Genomic DNA, 16885 nt, shown 5'->3' on the forward strand with positions numbered 1-16885 from the left:
AAATGGATCTTTTTGAAATGCAAATGTTTGTCATATAAAGGTTTTTGCTGAAAGGCGCTTTGTGTTTGTCACATTTAATTGTGCGAGACCCCGGATGATTGACTTCCTTTAGTAGGCTGAAGGGCTCTGACATTTCCATGCCCTTCTACAAAGGCGGATCCCTCTCAATCGAACCATGGCTTGTCCAAACAACAAGCCCTCTCAATGGACCATGTTGTGTTGTGTCAATAATTTTAATGCCGGTGTGTGTACAGCTGTAATAATGAGTATGCGCATAAAGTTAATTATGATGGATTTGTGTGGATGCATGTGTCTGTAACGGTGGTGGTGGTGGTGGGGGACCTGCAGGAGGGGAGCACAGACCCTGAATGTTTGCCCTCCTGTTCGTGCGTTGGCACAGCACATTGTGTGTATTTGCAGAATGGATATCTGCAACTGGATTTATGCAAGTTTTAATATGTGTGAATATTTGTAGGCACTTGTCAAAGGAAAACAAGTAGTGTAGCCTTCCATTTCTCACTCTCACTATTTATGGCCAGAGAGACTCACCATGTCGTATTCGGTGACAACAGAGGAACACGAGGAAAATTTGGATGCCAATGATTTGTTCAAATGAAGTAATGAAGTAAAAAAAAAAATAAGAAAAGTAAAAGTAATTTCTCTCAATAATCAATCATGGCCCAATAGAACAGCTGTGAAATGTCTATCCACAGAGATCCTGGCCTCTGTTTTCTTGTGTTCTTTGTGTATTATGTTGTTTTATTATAATACATATACAGTCTTATGCTGACACAGCATCTCACCTCAAGATCTAGTGAGTATCTGTTCTGGATCTTTTCATTGTATCCCATCATCCAGAACAGCCTCTGAATGGAACCTCTGGGATCAAAATATCAACTTTTAAGAATGGAACAATTCATCTGCTGGTCAGGATTTTGTGATATAATTAACAACTCCACAGCAGCTACTCCAGGGAAGTCGCTTTTTTTTTGGCAGCTGCTGCTGTCAAGCATGAGAAAAAACAATTATCCTCAATTACATCATGATTACACTTTGAAGTGTTTCAGAGAACTGTAATACTAATAACATACTGCACGTATCTGAACGGTTTGTGTGAACTATATGTGTGTCTCTGTGTGCCTTTGCCAGCAGGAATACTCTGGGCCTGGGTGCGGGTGGATTACAAAGGGATGGGGATCAGCTGGGGGGGGGGAACAGACAGACTCAACAGCAGCTTTGGTACAGCCCAAGGCGCCGTGCTCCTCCCCAGAGACTGCAACCTATCAGAGGAGCTAGAGTCTGGAGAAAAGTCCTTCATCCTGGGCTTTTTGGTGAAAGTACAGAAAAACGCTTCATCCTCTTACTTTGTCAAGATATCAGGATGAACAGGGAACTGTTACCTCATCACCATCCCCGGATGCAATTACCTCCTGGAGCTCCGATGACTTGTTGTCTGCGTGGTGACAAACAAGCGAAGCATGCAAAGTGAGCCTGAAGAATATATAGACATTTCTGTGAAATGCAGTGGGACGCCATTATTATATGTAAAAAAAAACCCTCCCCAGCTTCCATTCATCTTAATTCGTGTTACGCCTGTGCCCCACAGCATCAGTTTCAGACAGGCCTTTGCTTTGGTTGGCAGCACCGCTGCAACATTCATAACAGCCTGGGAAAATGTAATGAGGTAAAGGTGTCACAACATCTCACATCGCTCTGCTGGCCCTCAGTTCTGACAGCCCGACTCCGCTATGCGTGTGTTTGCGTGAATGTGTGCGCATTCGCCGGCACCTTCAGGAGTGTCTGTTTATATATTGGGTGGGAAGGGAGGGGGGGGGGGGGGGCTATAGGCCAGGAGAAGGAAGCCAGAAACAGTCGAAGTGAAAGCAAGCCGCCACCGTGCCACCAGTAACGTACACACAGTGCCACTCAGAAGGCGAGACGGGACTGGAAATAGCTTTAAAATAACAGGACAGACAGAGAGCAGAGAATCATGCACATTTGTAGATGGGTCCCCCCCCCCCCCAGACCCCCCCGCTTTCCACCCCTCTCTTCAACATTTTCTCATTCCTCTTCCCTTGCAGTAATTTCCTTCCCTCGCTGCCTTCCACACTATTTTTTTTCCACAAGTCACTTCCCCGTCGCTTCACCTTCCATTTTATCCCTCATCCCCCTCTGGAGATCTCTAAATGGGAAGTTTATCCTCCCTTGCCCTGTAAGTCTTACCAGCCGAATTTCATTTCAGAGTCAGGAGGGTTTCCAGGTGTTCTCGTCGTTGGCAGAGGTGGCATCATTAAACCTCACCTCGGCTTTAACAGGCTACACGTCTCACTTTTCAAATTGATATCCTGCTATCACTCTTTTTTTGCCTTCAACCCTTTATTAATTGTTTTCAATCTGTTGGCTTCGATTTTTTCGTTGACTCATGTCCACCCTCTTTCAAAATATGACTTCTCCTTCACTTCCCTCTTCCCATCTTTGTACTTTTCCATCCATCTTTCCTTCATCCCACTTGTCTCTTTCCTTCCACGTTGCCTTCTCGGTTGATCCACACTTGTGTGAGCGTACACACTTAAAAAGAAAAAGCGTGATATCTCTGCTCTTAAAGTAGAGCAGCTCCCCAGAGGGTTGAATGACAGGCTATTCTCTGCCTCCTGTCGCTATTTCTGACATACTTAAAGAGGAAATAGTAGAATGAAATTATCTATTTTTTCCTTAGCGCTGTCAGAATCAATTAATCCGAGGCGGTGACAGACGAGAGCTCTGATGCTGAATCTTTCAATCTACGTCTGAAACATTAATGGCTCATGAGTCAAATAAACGGCCGTGGATAGTTCTTAAAGGGGAATTATTTACTATTCTTCAGCAAATTGGTGTTGACAGTCAGTTCTATTTGGGCCTGGTCAAATATTTTTTCCTCTCAGTCATCTTGCCTCAGTCTGCTCCTCTTCTCTCTTCTGTCTCATCTCCTGCAATTTTTATTTCTGTATCTCACGTCTGCTGCCAGGGAAAATGAAAAAAAGTTGGTTTGGGTCATATCGTGAATGGGGGAATGTGTGTGTGTGTGTGTGTGTGTGTGTGTGTGTTCATACATCTGTGCTGATCCATACAATCATAGAGTGAAGAGGAACATTGCCAGCCATGTTAAATATTCTGGTGTAGTCCATTTGACGTCTTTAAGATGATGGGTATAATTGCATCAAGAATCCAGTTAGTGATTCTTTTACTGTTCTCAACTGATTGATGCCATAAAGGATGAGTAAATTATCCAGTCCTGTTTTTTTTTACGGTTTTACAGAACATCCCAACCTTTTTGAAATAGAATTTTCAGCTTGTTCAGACCTTTTGAGCTGAACCATACGCCATTGTTTCTTTCCATTACTTTTTATATTTGCTCTGATACGTGCAGCATAATGTGGTCCATATTTATGCTTGTTGATGTTGTTGGTGTGCAGGTGTTAGTGTGTCTGTTGTTGCATGAGTGTTTCTGGGACTTGTGTAAAACACACTTCCACGTCTTCACGGGGAATCAATTTGTCCCGCTTTCTGCGTGGCCATTCTTTGTATGCTTCACTTCCTCCACGGCTGTCACGCTGTGTGGACAGAAGTATTGCCTCTATCAACCCAGCACCCCCCCCCCCCCCCCCACACATACCTCCTGAGCTAAACCACACGCTTCAGGCACACATGCATATTCATTGACTGTACAAGATGCTCATGCTGACGAATTTATTACAAAAAATAATTAAGGCAGTAAAGACGAGGCAACTCAGGGAGACAAATTTGTTCTAGTGTGTGTGTGGGAGAGAAAACAAGATAAGCGAGGGAGGTGAATCCTGGCAGCGAGGCCAGCAGCTCATTAATCTGCAGGTGTGTTGATACCTGGATGCAGAGTCCTGCAACTCATTATCATTTCACTCTGCACAGCCGGCATGTCCTTTGTTTCTCATTGGAGAGGAAGGCGTGTCCACGCTGAGTTGATGAGAACACTGGTGCACTCCTGCAGGTGCTTTTAGTTGCATTTCTATCAGTGGGATTCCATGTTTGCTGCATAATTATCGTGTGCTCATGACTGTTGCTTAATGTGTGTCTGAGTAATCCAATGAGGCATTTCTGGTGCTGCGACCAATCGCATTGCAGATTGAGGAATTCAGTGTGGCTGAATTAATGAGGCACTTCAATACAGGCCGAGACAGCCAATTATGACGCTTTAAAAGCTGCTCAGCTGCAAGCAAAGTGTGACAAAAAGCTCGTCACCAGTCACACAAAGGACAGATTTACTGTCCCATCCAGCCTCCCACATGGATTATCTGAGTCACTGTGTGGAGTCATAGGTTGTTATATCACTGTCATGCCGCTTCAGCAGAATGTTGCACCAAAAAATGGTGTTTGCATCATGTAATAATATTTTCCATGTAGCAATTCCCCTTTTAAGTACTGTCTCTATGAAGAAGAAAAAAAATCAATTCCCATTATACAGAATCATTTGAGCCTCTGTTTTTCAGCACATATTCACTTGTATTATGCTTGATCAGTTGTATAGGGAATATGCTTCATTTTTAGTGCTGACCTGAGGTTTTTACTGGAGGTTTATAAGAATAAAATCTGTAACACGTTTCCTCTTCGGTATGTTGTGTCAGTAATGTGAAGCATTTGAGTAATGTCCTTGGGCATAATTTCCACTTTAAGAATATCTTAATCCTTCAGAGTGCTGCTAGCTGAATGGCGTTTTGGGACCAGGGCTTAGTTCCATTTTCCCTATGAAATAGAGGAAAAGATCAATATCATTCATGTCTTTAAAGTTAAAATGAAAACACAGATTACAAGGGATTATTTTTAATCGTCTTGTAGAGATTGACAACAAGAGACTGCAGGCTCAAACTTAATCAAGCTAAGAATTATCTCAGTGGGAAAAACAATGTGGGGATTTTAAATTTTAATGACTGAATGGATTAATCAAATTAGACATAACCAGTTAATTAAAAAGATCCTGACAGGCAGATGTTTTAGGGACATTCTAATGTTCCCCAAATTATGCAACTATTTATTAAACCCACATTGTGTTTGTCACATATTCAAATGCCTCATAGCTGGAAACAGACCATCCGTTTCAGCAGTAAGGCACTGGAACAAATGAGAGAAAATACTTTGATCCAGTTATTTTTATAACTATTAGTGGAGTCCATCCCTTTGACAGGGACAGTCTCCTTTAATCAAACCTCAACCAAAATCAAACTCATATCCCTGGAACCAAATTTACAACAGCCAAACATTCAGATCTGGTACATCCAGATTTGTATTTGAATTTATTGTTCTTTAATTTTGATTTTTGTTTGTTTGTGTGTGTGTGTGTGTGTGTTTTTTTTATGTAAGCAATAAAATCACTCATCCACTACTTGACTGATCATTTTGCAGTCCTTCAACCTTTGGTCAAGAAATGGCAGTAAAACGTGACAACTAACTGAACCAGCCTCTAATACTCTGAAGATTTGGAGCCAAGCACATAAAATCCCCTCCATCATTAACAAAGCAATGAATGGGATGTCCTGAGGGGAGCAGCATGGCTTCAACGACCCTCTCTATCTGCCAACTGACTGGGGATACATCAATGTGCAGCTTCCTTCCATCTTGGTCGTACAAATTTTGTTACTCTGTCAGATATAAATGAGAGTTATATAAAAAAAATACGTTAAGCCTTCAAGCACGCCGAGTTTGCGCTGTGCCTCAATTCACTTAAAATCTCCACATATTATCTGCTGAAAAGATATCTCAATCGTAATTTTTAACGTTCCGCACACATTATCAACAGCCACATCCTCTCCTCACCCTAACCCTACTCCTCTTTCACCTCATTGCTCAAATCCAAACACACACGAGGAAGGTGGATATTAATAGCCTTAACTTCATGAATCTTTCAAAGTCAGTCATATGAGCTTATGTGAGAGACATAGGTCTCAGGTGATGAATTAGTTAGTGCAGGAGTATTTCTCTCAGTCGCTTGAAACATTCGTTATGCATTAGCTCTTCATGCAGACTAAGCATGCATTCATTTTACATAAGACCGTCCCAAACAGACGTGGGCGGGTGTATCTATGAGGTCAGATATGTGTGAGGCAAAGCAAAAACCAATGCTACAAAAAATGAGTATGAGTATATTAGGCAACTCAAATATGCCGGTGAGCATATTTTAGTGATCACATGAGTACAGAGACATTTCTGTATGAATAATTGCACTAGTCCTTGATAGGAAAATACAAAGCGGGAGGCTCCACAGAGGCAGCGAGTAAAGGTAGGGGGAGGTTAGGGGTTGCATGGGAGTCAGGAAGCATGGCAGGAAATGAAATGTGTTATTTGGGTGAAATGCTGCTGGACCTCTTGTTTTCCTCATAATCTCTGCACTGCGGAGCAATTGCAGGACGGTGCTATATACCTTGTATGCAATCACAGAGCTGAAGGGGATGAAAGGGAAAAGAACATGGCGGAAAGACGGAAGGAATCGGAGACAACAAAAAAAAAGAACATTTGGCAAAGCGATGACAGAAGAGAAGCATGAGGAAATACAGAGAGATGAAAAGTGGGATTAATGAAAGAGGAGAAAGAATGGGAGCAAAGGGGATGAAGATGTGGTTGGAGAAATAAATGTTAGGAAAGGAAAGGAAAAGTAACGTGGGGAAAAAAAGCAAGAGAGGAATGATGGAGGGCTGAGAGGAAGAAGATGGGTCAAAAAACCAGATCTAATCACCATGACTGGAAATGAGGCCAGCGTGCGTGCAACATAATTTAGAGAAAGCATCAGGTGTGCCTCCCATCAAGCAGAGAGCCAGCGCGAGGACATTGCTCTGTGCGCAGCTAGAAAATTTGATTTTCAATTTATTTTGCTGAAATTGACCTGGGAGTTCATCAAATCACCAGAGAATCGGACTCAATGTCACTGGAGTACGTTAGATGATAGGAAGACAGTTTTGCATGCGCCGTGTCTGTTGCCTACGACTTGACAGCTCTCACTGATTTAGTGGAGGAGGTAAGTCAAAGCACAAATGTTGACTATTGATCAGAAAGAGGACAATGTGGAGTGAAAATCCTCTACAAACAATCCAGGATGGATGAGGCTCAGGGTAATATATTTATTTGGATCATTTACTGTCTTGTTCTTAAAGCATGTTCGGCATTTGAAATTATATATTAAAAAAGAAGGCTACCTCGGAGTGCATGACGTCGCTGGTGCTCGGTACCAAAATGCAGACAATGTTTCCCAGATATTTAACTTTTAACGAGGATGATGATCGCATTTTATCATCTTATTGGTGCAGTACATCTTCAGGTACGCTTTAGAAATGCATAATCTTTTCCTGGGTGTATACGTGTACAATTAAGTGTGTCTTTTGCTCTCATTTGCGTTCATCTCATTCTATTTGGAATTACCTATGTTCCTGGTCTATATGGAGGGACTATAAACATTAATTGTGCATGAAAGTATCGGTCAAGGACAAATAAATTCACTTCATGCTTAATTATGCAGCTAAAGGTCATGAAGAAAAGACTGCATTCACGTTCCTCCCTCTCTTTGCAAGTTGATTCAAAGGCATTTGAGTGTTTTACGGCTAAAATCAGTTCCTGTCCAGCTTCTTTTCCTCCTTATGCGGTCTGACAGCCTGTGTGATGGGCCGATAGAGCTCTTCCTGAGGAACAAACAGCGAGCGATCAGAAACAATTTCCCAAACTCCAGCTCCAGTTCTATCTGAAAGCTATCTATCTGAATACTTGAAAGCTCCAGAACCAGTATGTAAATTTTGTAACAAAAATGGTGCCTGGAATCTAGTTAAGAATCATTCCAACATAGAGGAGAACATCAAGTCCGTTTTATTTTCAGGGTCAGAACAGGACTTTGCTTACAGATATTATTGTAAGATAGTGCTCTTATACACAAGTGGCTTCAGCAAGCAAAGTTTCTAAAATGTTAACTACATGAATTATTCTGGTTACGAAGTGTCAGGATTATTTTGAGAGGCTTCGTAAAGGGTGGGTGGTTTCATCTGAATTATTCTGCAGAATGGACAGAGATGCTAAACAACTATTCATTTTGACATTGGACTTTGACTGCATGGCAGGGCTTGATTAGTCCTTCTGTTAATCTAATGACTCGCTATACTTCCACTGATATCAAATATTCAGGAAGCTGGAACTTCTGTCTGTCAAGAACACTCTGTCCTCATCTTAACAAAAAGGTACGACCCAGAAACGCCGACCCTTCATTCGTTCAATGTTCCAGATCTGTGAGACAGACACAGCCAGACGGACAGAGAGAAATATCTGATGTATTTATCTGAACCAAATCAGTAGAGAATCGCTCATGTTGATTTATTTTTGTAATTTTTATAGATTCATTTTGTGCTATATTTTATTCTCAGGAGTGCCAGCAAATAATCCTTCCAGCTGTGGGGAAAGAAAATATAATTCATTATTGTGTCTCAACACATGGCCGTCACTCTGACAGGCTGTTCTGTGCATCGTTAATCATTTATTCTGCTGCAGGATCCAGACTTATCCACACAGTCCCGATGATCAATGGGATACTCTATCTTAATTACTACAGCTCAGGCTTTTAAGGCTGTTGCGCATTATTGTCCATTTACTACCAACCCCAAATCAATGTACAATAAATCAGAATATAAATGAAGAGAGGGACTTTGAGGATATCTAGATGTCCACAGCTTCTTCTATCTTTCTCCTAACCTTATAAATATTAACTACACGCCCACAGTAGAAACACAGGCCATCAATAATGCAGCTCCCCAAAATGCTTTTTCTCAAATAATTTCAGCTATAAGCCAAGTCCAGGAGACGGCATGTAAGCCGCTGCAGCTGTGGTGCCTCATTTTGACTAAATACTCATTCCACGTGGAGAGCAGAAGCATTAAACGTGAAGGAAAGAACCTGCGATAAGACGATCAACCCTGAGTGATGGGCTGCAGGACACGACATCACCAATGTAACACAGTAATTAAAGCATACTTTGCTTACGGCCTAATTCCTCTAGAACAGCATCATGTTAATTTACTATATCTGTGGTCAAGCATTTGCTGTTGTACACAATTAACCTTTTTTGTTTTTGTGTTTGGCTGTAATTAATCTTACAAAAAACACGAGATATGCAGCTGGTTAGAACGTAATCGACATCATAACACTTCAATAACCCTGGAAATGGCAATTAAACACCCCTGGAGGTAGAACGTAAAAGAAAAGCGAGCAAGTGCAAAAGTAATCAGTAAATAACAAATATTTTATGAACCCAATTCTCTCAAATGGTTGGAATGAATGTTATCATTAATTACGATTGTTCTAAAAAACAACAAACAACCTAATTTTCATTACAACCACAAATCAAACTAATCGATGCAAATCATTACAAACTACATAATGCATAGGATTCATGCAGCTGACAGTGTTTGTCACTGACAATTGATCCACCGCCAGGTTGTTGATTGATCTCCGATCATGTTAATGCACAGGCACACCCACATGCTGCATAATAGGTATTGTTGAGATAAACATGAAAGAATAGTGATAAATTGATCCTCTCGTGACCTCTGTTCATGAATAAGGACCCTTAATCCTTCAACTCAACCTGATGTCCTCTGTACATATGACTATGGAACACACACGCACACACACAAGAAGGCATACAAACACCGCATGTAAGTGGTATTTTGTAATTTAAAAGTAAAATATATTTCAGCTGAAGCATCTGTCCAATAACTGTTTACTTGAGCCTTAGAGTTATTCCACACATATAAACACGAGGGCAGCTTCTGTGCATGATCAAAACATCTACAATAGTTCAACTTGAGGTTCTTTGGCCGGGACCCAGAATCAATGAGCCGGGCTGAGCAAGCAACGAGCACATAAAGAGTACGATGCATTAAAGCTCAGTGGAACCCTCTGGAGTTCATGTTTTTGCATTTCTTAAAGTCTTATAAAATATAGATTTAAAAAAAAAGATTTTGATATTTGGCCAATACTGCATCTCAATCTTTTTCATTCTTCTGATTTTTCTTCTTCTCCTCCTTCCCTTGCCTGCAGTAGCATGTGGAGGTGCTGCTTCAAGCAACTCCTCCGCCCCTCGCTAAGCTCATTCCCTCCTCTGTGGCCCACGTGTCCTCACATGACAGACACACACACACTTGGAAAAAAAAATGCCCATTTTGACAGCATCTCAGTTGAATGAAGAGTTCTGGGACAGCAGATGAACGCACACATTTACATAGAAAAGCACACACACACACACAAACCCTTCACAACTGGCTGACTTTCCACATGTGGATACTCCCCGTTAACTTTCATGCCACTGGATCCAAAACAAGTGGATCTGACAGGGAATGTACTCTTGACTTTGAGATTGGATTGGGAATCCTGCCAACAACGAGGGGAAAAAAGCCCATATGGGAAAACTCCCTGATGTTTTCCTCCTGATTTAATGACAAAGCAAGTGCCTGTGGTCAGTGCTATCCCAACATCTTTCCCTTACAGCAGCTTGTACACGGCTGCTGCTCACAGAGGGTTCACCTCTGACCTGGCAGTGACTCACCGATCTCACAGCTCTCTCCAGAGAAACCCTGAGGGCAGTAGCAGCTATAGCCATCGCCCTCCTGCAGGCAGCTCCCTCCATGGAGACAGGGGTTGGTCTGGCACGGGTTATTCTCCACTGTAAACACGGACAGAGTGGAAGAGAGGAGCAGGGTTTAATGTGATTTTCTGTTTTACTTTGTGGAGAAAAGAACAATACGAGTGCTTTGAAAGACTACGAAGGGCAGGAAGCCAGTATTATACCCCTCTCATTACCCTGACGGAGCCCATCCTCTGATAGAGACAGACAGAGTAGAGTGGGCAGACACTACTCCACCGTCTTGTCTCTGTCTCTATGACTTTCTACAAGGTGATGGATTGGCTGTTGTTGCACCTGTTTATCATGACTGATGCTCGCCAGCCGAAGGACGATGTGCTGAGTCAACCCCTCCCACTGTTCTCATGCCTCTCTTCACAGGTCCGACTGATGAGACAAGGTCCTCGTAAATTAGCCGATCATCACCCAGTCATACGTCCCAGCGTGGGGACGTATTTTTATGGCACATAACAACGTTGCAGAGGAGGTAATAAACACATTTTATGCTGCTGGGTTGTAACTCCATGCCTCTTCAGGGGAAATATTTTCCTGAATGAATTGTGAAGATGGAAGAGATTAAGACATAATTATTGCTCTTATATTTTAGGATGGGGTTGAGGTAGGAGGAGTATTTGACAAGGACAGTTAAACCGCAGCGCAGGCGTTTTTGTTCCGAGTGCAAAGAAGGACTGTGGGGAATTGTCTAGAATCTAGACGAACTGTCTTTTCATGATCCAGTCCTCATAGGGTTGCAGCCCATGACACAGCCTGTCAGGCCATCTAATACCCTGCATCTTCTCCATAATAATGCAGATTCACTTCATGGTGTATGAGCACAGAGATGCTGTGCAGAACACGGAGTTCACTTCATCTGAATATGTGTTCAATTTCCTGTGAAACAGGGAGATAGACTCTCACAGCAGCAGAGATGCTGCCGCCGATGCACTGGTCAGGAGAGACGACGGAAAGGCTGCCTTTTAAAATGCATCAAAGTCATTTTCTGAATGAGAAAAACCATTAGAGACACGTTCATTTCTTAAATCAACAGCTGGGAGGAAAACAAAATGCTGTACGTGCTCAGAAATCATACATTGCTTGAAGGTTAACGATGCACTGAGGGAGATCGCCATGTTATTCCCCTCCATGACACTCGGGTACAATAAAGGAAACTCTAACCAGTACTTTGTTAGTGAGTAACACAGATCACCATAATCTCCTCTGCTCTTGACTAATAACGTACAAACAAAAAGTAAAAACAAACATTTTATTGCAATACTTAACATTTTCGCAGGCATGTGGCTTCTTTGAGATTGTAGTTTGGGCATGTATCTCAGTTTATACTGGAGTGTGAATGTAATGTAGTCTGCCTTTTGATTCTATTGTTGTTGGCAGGAAATTATCGGCAAAAACCTTGAACAGCTTCCTCTGCAACTCCTCAGTAAAACATCTGATACAATATGAAGAATGGCTTAAACTTATACACCGAGTACACGCACAGTCCAAATGATACGCATTATAAAAACAAGTCTTTAAAGGCAGCACTTAAATAAAAACAAATTCTCACAGGGCCTTGAATTCTCTGCAGTTGGTTTCTCTAATCCAGTGTGAAAGTCAATGTCTTTGCTGAAAGATCAAGGTGGTATTTTATGGAGTTTGAAATAGTGTGTGTGTGTTATTTTGAAATATTATGAGCATATGATAACAGAATGTTATACCTTTGTAGGTAATAGCCAAATCACCTCAGCTAAAAAGCGGTTATCCTATTGTTCCAGAGAACAGAACAATATACAGGCTTTAAATATTGATTATATTCAATAATTATGTTTTCTGCATTTATACATTATTTCACAATAATATATTCAATTACATTCTAAATTACCCAAACTAGTTAGAAGGTTAGGTTTAAATTATAGATGTTACTTCAGGTGAATTCAATGTGACTTTTCGTCTATAAGGCATGTCCATGAGAAAAGTCTGTTAACCAGAAATGACTATTAATAGAGGATTTTATGTGATTTTTTTATTTTTATTTTTAAGATTTATTTTCTTGCAATCTCTAAAGCATCCCATCTCTTTACTATTTCAGGTTCAGGACACTGTGGGATGTTTGCTTGGACAAAAATGACATGATGACATTCTCATAGGATTTGCACAAATACACTCAAATATTAGTAGGAAACGCCTCAAATTGGACTGTATGCACAAGACACCAGACCCGAGTCACTCTTCTGCTGCCAAAGATAAGTCTGACATTTGACTACGACTGCATAAACGCTATCTCAGCTGCACAAACACTCGTTCACTTTTACTCATGGCTGTGGACACAAATCTCCTGCAGTACAAAAGCCACTGATGCACACAGTGGGCAATGACAGCTGAGGACCACATCATCGAGTAACGTTAGCGAGAAATGCCTCGGTAGCTTAAAGATAAATGCCTCATGGCCGTTCTACTAGTCGGCTCGTGTTTCTATCAGCATTAATCCTGCACAGGGTTTTCCTTGCCATCGTGAATGAGTGTGACATATCTTAAAGAGAATCCATAAGCTCCTTGGGGATTTAAGTGGATGGAATCACTGGAAAAAATTGAGCAAAGCCAGTATGTGACAACTGTGGTTAATCATTTATATGCATTTATTTTGCTCATTTTGCTCAAAAAGAAAAGTTTCTGAAGTTAAAGCAAAACCGACTTGGGGTAACAACAAAGATCACCACTGATTGTATTTATTTAGAATTTAAAATGTGCATGTGTGCTAATGGTTTGTCGTCTTCCCCTCCTGGTCCTGCGCTGCCCGTCTCAATATGCTCTGATTCTCTCATTTAAAAAAAAAATAATGTGCAGGATGAAGGATTGTTGGAGGCGGGAGAACGACTGGCTGAAATACGGATTAGCATCAATCAGGAATTTGTTGTTGTTTGTTGTTTCATATAATGACCGAGGGTGCAAATCATGTCCAAAACGGACGAGTTCTATGAATGCTCTTAAAATAATTTATAGCATGTTCAAAGAGCCCATGTGGTAACAACGTGGGCCGATTGTGCTTATAGAGACACAACAGGAAACATAATTGCTGTTATTTCACACAAATTAAAGCAAGTGAGCTGTGTAAGCTGTTAATATTACAGCAAGTAAAACTATTTCCAGTGGAGTACGGCACTGGAACACTTTATTTAAGTGACTTCTTCTATGAGCATAGAAAGACTTGAACTTTGTGGGGAACATCGAACAGTTGCCATCTCCAAGCTCTGATACGGAGCAGTGTGCTGTCTGAGCTAACACTGAGCTGCAGCAGAATACAACATTGACCCAATCTGCAGACAATTAGCAACGACTTATTAAACACAAATGAGACTGCCGCTCTTCACCATCTGCCCGCAAGCAGCATCCTCCAGCCTGAGCACCGGCAGCATATGTACAGCGCACAGGATGAGACAGTGGCTATTGGATGGCTGGACTGCAGCGCAGTGTCCTGTCTGAGCGGATCAACATGAATAGAATCAACCTCTGAACAGACGTCCGAAAACGAGATGCGACTGGTTTCATTTTCAAACATTCGTCTCTTTGAATTGAAACTTTGCAACTCATACTCATGGAACACGTGCGTGCGCAAACTAAGAAATGAAGGTGCGAGATTAAAATAAGCACGAGATAGAGAGAGAGGAATAGGAAGGAAAGTGAGGGAGATCGACTCTGGTTCATGGCAGAGAGGGAAGGAGAGGATACAAATTATGAAACGTCAACCAGGGAGGGACAGAAAGTCACAAAGGGAGCGATCAGACATTCCTCTTCCTCTCTTAATACAAGCTGCTAGCGTGCTGCTAGTATGATTAATTACACACTCGTCTTCAAATATCTCGCCTCTTCCAATCCGACTGTGGGTCTTTCTTTTTCTGTGTGAACGATGAAAGGGAAGTCAAAGTCTTTCAGATCTGAGCTTTGCACCCGTGTCTCAGTCCTCACTGAACAGACTCTGTACACCTTTTGAGTCCCGGGCAAAGGTTCCGGATGTATGTTCCCCCTGGTAGCATTTTACTGTTCCATGGGATCATTTTAGGTACCCCCCCCCAAGCCTCTCAGGAGATAAATTATCTTAAAGTTGTGCCATATCTGGGAAGCTAGTCTCGAATGACGACTCAGGATTTAGAAAGGACCATGAAAGAGAATTGCAATAAAGGAAATTCCTTGCATCCCATGAAGTGTGACGCTGAGTGATTAGCACATTAAATATCATGGAAGCTTGAAGAAAAGCTTGTTATATATATAAAAAAGTTTTGCAGGAATAAACATATAGTGCACACGACACAGCAACTCTGCACATGCACACACAGTTACATTGACGTACACCAGCTTATCACCCACAACATTGCTGTGCTTGAAATCACTCAACCTTGTAATAGCTTGCTGAGACAGAGATCTTGCATTTGGTCTGTTCAAGTGTTCCACATCTATGAGCGTGATAAGCTGTCACCTGTAAAATGTCATGCTGCAGGACAGTACAGAACAGCTGGCTGCATGCCGGATGGACGGCTGTGCTCAGCTGCATAACGCCATCTTAAACGCGGCCCTCTTGGTGACGGCTCAATGAGCTTGTGTTGTCAAATATTCATATCGTCACTTCCAGGGCTGTTACAGCGAACTTGTGTTTTAAGCTTTAAGCGATGATAGAGCAAGAAAAAGCAGATGTACTACATCAGAGTAAGGTGCTCTGCCAGCACAGAATGACAGCAGTACGAGATATCTCAAAAGCCATCTGGAGAATTTGGGCCTAGAAAGGATGGATTCCGTTTGGAGGTGTGCAGGTCGGAGTACGAACCGTGTGTTGCTGTGCCACCGGACAGGCTGCAGATCAGCAGCAATTCCCTTCATCCTCGCTGACACTCTCCTATCACAGAGCCCACCTGATACTTTCCTCCACACGTTCCAGCCCGCCTGCACACCACTCCTCATCACTCTGCAATGTTGACCCGAGGTACTTAAAATGGCAGATTGCCTCATCAATATGCAAAAGTGTTGCAGATTATTATTTGGTTACATCTCTTCAGACACTGGTGTGTAATTTGACGGAGACAGAGTCACAAGACAGAGCAGAGTTGACCTAAGAGTCAAAATACATCATTTTGGAACGGAGCCCTTACACTTTACACCCATGCTTAAAATGAATAAAATGGTTTCTCCCTGTTTCCACAAGCAACACACACGCACGCGTGCACACACACACACAAGCAGAAAGCATGACACTTGCTATTAGCTACAGAGCCAGAAGCATGAGACGGCAGAAAGCAGCTGATGTGCTTTTAGTGAGAACCTCATGAACCGAGTGTCACACTGAATCGGGGGGGGGGGGGCACGGCAGCAATTCAACACGACCCTTTTCAGCAGGCCTGCATGGCAAGACTGATGATGAAATTGAGAGAGCATCGCTACAAGAGCACCACTTGTGCCTTCTCAATGCATCCTAAATAAATTACATTATCTGGGCTGTCAAAGTGTTGGGAAAATAATCCATCCTGTTTTATCATCACAAACACATTGTATCCACCTTCACCCCCCCCGTGTCTTCCCTCCAACGAGTCTTTGCACAAACCGTTTTTTTTTTTAACTAAGTGGGTGGAACATCTGCTGTCACTGACATACCATGAATGATTTTGTGACGTGCATTGTTATTCAAACGAACACGCTTTTTACAATCACTGAACTGAACACTCATGGCTGGATGATTAATGGGATCTGCTTACATCACAAGTTATATAATAATCCTGACTAATGAGCCTAGACTTTGTGGTGTTTGTTTAAACGCAACAGGAACTACTTTACATGACCAGGAAGCGGCCACTGCCAGCAGAAACTTGCTTTTCAAAATTGCTCTGGGCCACCATTTGTCATTTGCAAACATACCCTTTACCTTTCTACAACTCTCGCAGTCTGCAAGTTACACTTCCAGATTCAGCATCTGATTGCTCACACATCTACGAGTCCTTCCCCACTGGAACAGATGTGTGGGTGTGTTTGACGAGTCCTGCATGAAGGGACCCCTCAACCCTTCCGCCCACTGTGGGCTGGCTGACGCGCGATGCATTTTGACTGACGCTGGGAGACAAGCGCTCCTGCCAGTGCTCTGCTCTGCCTGCCGAGTGAGAGGGGGTGAAGTCTGTCAGGCAATCCGGCAGCTCGGAATAATCCCCAGCTGGGTGCACTGATCCTCACTGCTGCTATTCTGCAACAGGAAAA

At 42.3% G+C, this 16885-nt stretch overlaps 1 protein-coding gene across 1 annotated transcript in view; it reads right to left on the reverse strand.

The window, feature by feature from the left end:
* Positions 1-16885, reverse strand: part of ncanb (neurocan b) — a 64140-nt gene that overhangs the window by 19244 nt on the left and 28011 nt on the right. Inside the window, exon 9 of the mRNA XM_068743503.1 lies at positions 10583-10699. Coding sequence (XP_068599604.1) covers positions 10583-10699 — 117 coding nt within the window. The remainder of the gene's footprint in view (positions 1-10582; positions 10700-16885) is intronic.

This window comes from Brachionichthys hirsutus, chromosome 9 (genome assembly GCF_040956055.1).
Source record: "Brachionichthys hirsutus isolate HB-005 chromosome 9, CSIRO-AGI_Bhir_v1, whole genome shotgun sequence".
NCBI lineage: Eukaryota > Metazoa > Chordata > Actinopteri > Lophiiformes > Brachionichthyidae > Brachionichthys > Brachionichthys hirsutus.